The sequence below is a fragment of the Phaseolus vulgaris genome, chromosome 1 (genome assembly GCF_051622355.1).
Source record: "Phaseolus vulgaris cultivar YP4 chromosome 1, ASM5162235v1, whole genome shotgun sequence".
NCBI classification, from domain to species: domain Eukaryota; kingdom Viridiplantae; phylum Streptophyta; class Magnoliopsida; order Fabales; family Fabaceae; genus Phaseolus; species Phaseolus vulgaris.
This window is the reverse complement of record NC_143498.1, coordinates 28997277-29002175: the sequence shown is the minus strand read 5'-3', so window position 1 is coordinate 29002175 and position 4899 is coordinate 28997277. Positions and strand designations below refer to the sequence as shown.

Below are 4899 nucleotides of genomic sequence, written 5' to 3'. Positions count from 1 at the left end.
ATTTTTCAAACCCTTGTGTGGAAGGTTATAAAGGGAAACTTCCCACAACGTTGAATTTTGTAAGGAGAGTGATTAATTTAAGTATATTATGTCCTCTTTTCCAAAAATATGATGAAATTGTTCATAATTTATTTTTTACTCTTCAATTAGCATCTACAAAATGGAACATATGTTGTAGTTGGATAGGAGTTTAATTTGTCCAACACAATAAGTCTTTGACTCATTTCCAACAATTTCATCTTCTATAGTTAAGTCAAAAGAAAAATTTGGTGTGGATGGAATTGTTTATTACATTGATTTGGACTATATGGGATCATAGGAATAGGATAGTTTTTAAAGATGTTGAAGAAGTATTACACATGGCACAACTGAAAGTCTGGACCTGGATGAAAAATAAAAAAACCTAACATTACCTTTTACATGTTGGTTCTGTAGGGAATGGATGGTCATGTAAAGGAGCAAAACATTAAGAGAACTAGTAACAAGGAAGTACCTCAAACTTGAACAAATTATGGACTGATAGTCTGGAATGGGGTCCAAAGTACCAGAGGGGATAATAATTACAAAGTTTATTGCAATAGTTTCCAAAGGAAGATGCATTAAATCTATTCTTCAATGCATCTACAACAATTTCATATACAAATGCAAACTTAAGACTTCAATATCTAAATTGGTGGTATTCAAATAATAAATTCATATTGATTATAATTTCAGCATACCATGAATTAATCTACTATTTATAAAATTTAATGGAACTAGTTGTATTTTTCCAAGTATTTTGTGTATAAAGGTAGATGTCATACAATAAGAGTCTACCATTTTTTTTAATGATACAACGTTGATGTTTACGTTGATATGGTACCTATTTTGTAAATGGATTGAAACACCTCTTTGTACTTTTTATTAATTTAATTATTTTGTTGATAAAACAAAAGTTTTCTTAAGTTGCTCTTCTTGAATAGATTCTCACATTAACCTTTCCCTTCTCTAAGAGAAGTTCCAAAATCAACTAGCATCCACCATTTACCGATTTCCTCTATAGTTTTGTCCTTAGTATTTGATAGAACATACAATCTAGGAAACATAATTGCTAAAGGAGTTCCACTAACCCATAGTCTTCCCAAAACTTGATTTTATCACCAGGCCCTACTCTCCATTCTATGTTGTTATCAAACCAATTCTCTCACTGTACTAAATGACATGCTTTACAAACATCTCTCAATCACCACCCATCCTTAACTCTATTGTTCATGTTTAAATTTCTCCATGAATCGTACCTAGAGTCTAGAACCTCCTTCCAAAAAGTCCTTGATTTTGTACCCGGCCCATCACTTCCATTTGGTCAACAGTGTCAAATTGAACCTTTCAATATCTATTATCCCCAATCCAACTTCTTCTTTTGATTTACATAATTTTACCCATTTAGTCTATGCAATCTCTCTATCCTTGGATTCCCACCCCACAAGAATTTTTTTTTTATTTTTGTTATCTCTTTATATTGTTTTTTGAAGCTTTCAAAATAATATAAATAAAATAATAGCGAAGCTGAAATGAGTGACTTTATTAAACACGATTTCTTTCTATAGATGATTTTTTTTTGTTTGAAGTTCAATATTGTTATTCTCTTGATGAGAGAGACATTCATTCATTAAAATTTGAGAACTAAATCCATAAACCATGTGACTTTAAACCACTACTGACCGATTAAAGTACATTAGCATGTATGTCTTTAATTATGCAAGTACTATCAGGGGTATTATTTTTTTAAAAGAAGTACTATCTAGGGTTTATTACAATTTGTGATACTTTAAAAGCAACCTCTTCAATTAATGTTTCTTGTGCAACATCTCTTGTTAGATTAAAAGGAAGTGGAGAATAAAAATGTGAAATCGAATTTCAACGAAAAATATTCTTCTTGTGTCATACATTACCTTGCAAGTCTTATAAAATGTTAAATCACCCACACTTAAAAAAACAATAAAACAAAAACAATAGATGATTAAGAAAAAAAAAATCAAGCATGAATAAAAAAATATGTAGTTCATAACATATATGCATCACAAATTGCAGCTATTGTTGTGCATTAATTTAAAGACACCATAAAACAAGTGCAGTATTCAAAACCGCGTTTGTATATATCTCATAATTTACGTAAAAGCTAGCCAGTTGGCAGTACCATGAAATTTTAAAAAGTTTGTTTTTTTATAATTATCTTTTTGCATTTAAAAAAACAAGTACCACGTAACTCAACTAATCTTTTTACTGGCACGGTTTCTCAAAGATTCATTCCAAAATCCATGTGCCCTTTTTACAAAACAAAAGAACAAAAACGGTATTAGCACAACTTTGACTTGTGAATCTTTATCAGTGGCCACAATATTATATATACACCCAAGCTTGTTGAGTTTCTATGACACACCAGGAACACTAACAATTAACACAGAAAATGAAGTACTTCACCACCATTCTTATCTTGTTCTTTGTCTTTCCCTTTGCTTTTGGTGACCTGAGAGTTGGGTTCTATGGGTCTAGCTGCCCCAGAGCAGAGGAAATTGTTAGACAAGTTGTTCAAAGGAGATTCAACCGTGATCGATCCATTACTGCAGCCTTGCTTCGCATGCACTTCCATGATTGCTTTGTCAGAGTAAGACCAAACTAAACTACTCACACCACTTTCCTTTTTACTTTCTAAACTTTACTTCAATCATCATACTTTATCTTTTACCACATACACCACTTTCGGTTCATTTCAAAGAAAAGAAAATCATCTATTTTCTATCATTAATTCGTATTTATGTTTCATCATAATATATGTAACTCATCTAATTTTTATTGAACAAATAGCCTCTTTTTTAATTTCTGAAAATTTAGACATGTCTTAATATTATTCCAACAAAAACTTCAATTTAGTAGTTTAATGGGTAAAAAGTATAAAAAGAAAAAACAAAAGTACAATAATTACGTTTATGCCAGTATCATTCACATGTAAGATTTAAGAATCGGTTTAATAAAGTTTAAGCGTCAATTTATCACTAAGTTGTCCAATGTAAATACACATTTTTTTATTTCCTTTTTTATTTAAAATACATGATTTTATAAAAGGTTGCAAAGATCTCCATCTTCTCTTTTAGATTTTTTAAATTGCTGTTGATGTTGATTGATAATGTCTAAATCATCGGTTTTTTATCAAGTGTAAAGTAGTGTATATGTAGAAAGATTTTAAAGTCTAAAACATACGAGTAAATCAATACTTGATACGAGTTTTATGCATGTAATAAATATTGTTTAATATATACTTTTTATCTTAATTTGTGTATCAATTTATAAGATCATAATCTATTTTGACATTAGATTAAATCGAAATTGAAATAAATTATGGGATTAACATTTAAATTTATGCAATAAAATTAAGTTAATAATTTTGTGTAGATCTTTAATCACATTTTCAAAAGATAGAGTCAACAAAATTTTGACCGAGAGCCTTGGAACCATAGCGTACACAGTTGATGAAGTTAATTTTTATAATTTGAGTGATTGAATTCCATTTGCAATGTGTGTTTCAGGGGTGTGACGCGTCCATATTAATAGACTCAAGCAAGGGCAACCAATCTGAGAAAGCCGCAGGAGCAAACGGCACCGTTCGGGGGTTCGAGCTAATAGACGAAATAAAAAAAGCGTTGGAAACAGCGTGCCCTTCAACGGTTTCATGCGCGGATATAATAACCCTGGCCACACGTGATTCCGTGGCCATGGCAGGTGGGCCCCGATACGACGTCCCAACGGGAAGACGTGACAGCGTCGTGTCGAGAGCTTCTGACGTGGCGCTGCCAGGGCCACGTTCCTCTGTGTCGGTGGTGCAGCAAACCTTCGCCGCAAACGGCATGTCATTGGATGAAATGGTCACGCTCTTGGGAGCGCACACCGTCGGTTTGGCGCACTGTAGTTTCTTTCGCGACAGGCTCAAGGACCCCAACATGGACCCTGGTTTGCAGGCCAAGTTGGGCCGGATTTGCAGGCCCAAAAATGGAGATCCAACAACTTTTCTGGACCAAAACACGTCGATGGTTTTTGACAATGAATTCTACAATCAAATTGTTTTGAAGAAGGGTGTGCTTTTTATTGATCAACAATTGGCTTTGGACCCTTTGTCGAGTAGCTTGGTGTCAGCTTTTGCTGGGAACAGTGCGGCTTTTCAAAGGAGTTTCATTGATGCTATTGTGAAGATGGGGAAAATTAGGGTTTTGGTGGGAACTGATGGACAGATTAGGAAAAATTGTAGGGTTTTTAACTGATGGACAATTTGTGCCTGTGTTTCTGATTAATTGTGTTTCAATGGTTTGGTTGATGGTAATGTGCACCCATTTCACTACAATAAAATGCATTCTTGTAACTTCTACTTCATTTTGGTAAAGGAATACATGTTTCATTTTTGCACTTCATAACATGTTTGAATTAATAAGATTGATTACCATTCCTAACATTAATTTTGTTTTCCAAATATTTAATTTAAGTGTATTTGCACCTTCAAGTTAATACTATTAATTAAACTAGAACAACACTCTATGTTAGTACATCTAAACATTTTCTAGAGTATATAATTATTTTATTTACCAAATACAAATTTAAGTAGATTACAATCCTTTTATCTTTTTATTTCATAATAATGTTATAGTTTTGTAAAGAATTCATATATTTTTTAATAAACATTTACTTTTGAGTTAACTAGAAATATCACTACAAGAAAATAACACTTTAGTTACCGAATTTAGTGACTGAAAATAAGTAGTTGCAATTTGCAATCAAAATAGCCACCGAATACCTGTAGTGTCAAATCTGCGATCGAAATAGCGACCAACTGAATTATTAATGATGTTAGTTAGTTTTGCGACTGAATCAGCG

General features: G+C 32.4%; 1 protein-coding gene across 1 annotated transcript; it reads left to right on the top strand.

The window, feature by feature from the left end:
• The first annotated feature begins 2397 nt into the window (after positions 1–2397).
• LOC137813806 (peroxidase 44) lies at positions 2398–4442 on the top strand. Its single transcript, XM_068616237.2, has 2 exons — positions 2398–2644; positions 3564–4442. The coding sequence occupies exons 1-2, from the start codon at positions 2447–2449 to the stop codon at positions 4290–4292; spliced, it is 927 nt and encodes a 308-aa protein (XP_068472338.1). The 5' UTR covers positions 2398–2446; the 3' UTR covers positions 4293–4442.
• The last annotated feature ends 457 nt before the right edge of the window (positions 4443–4899 follow it).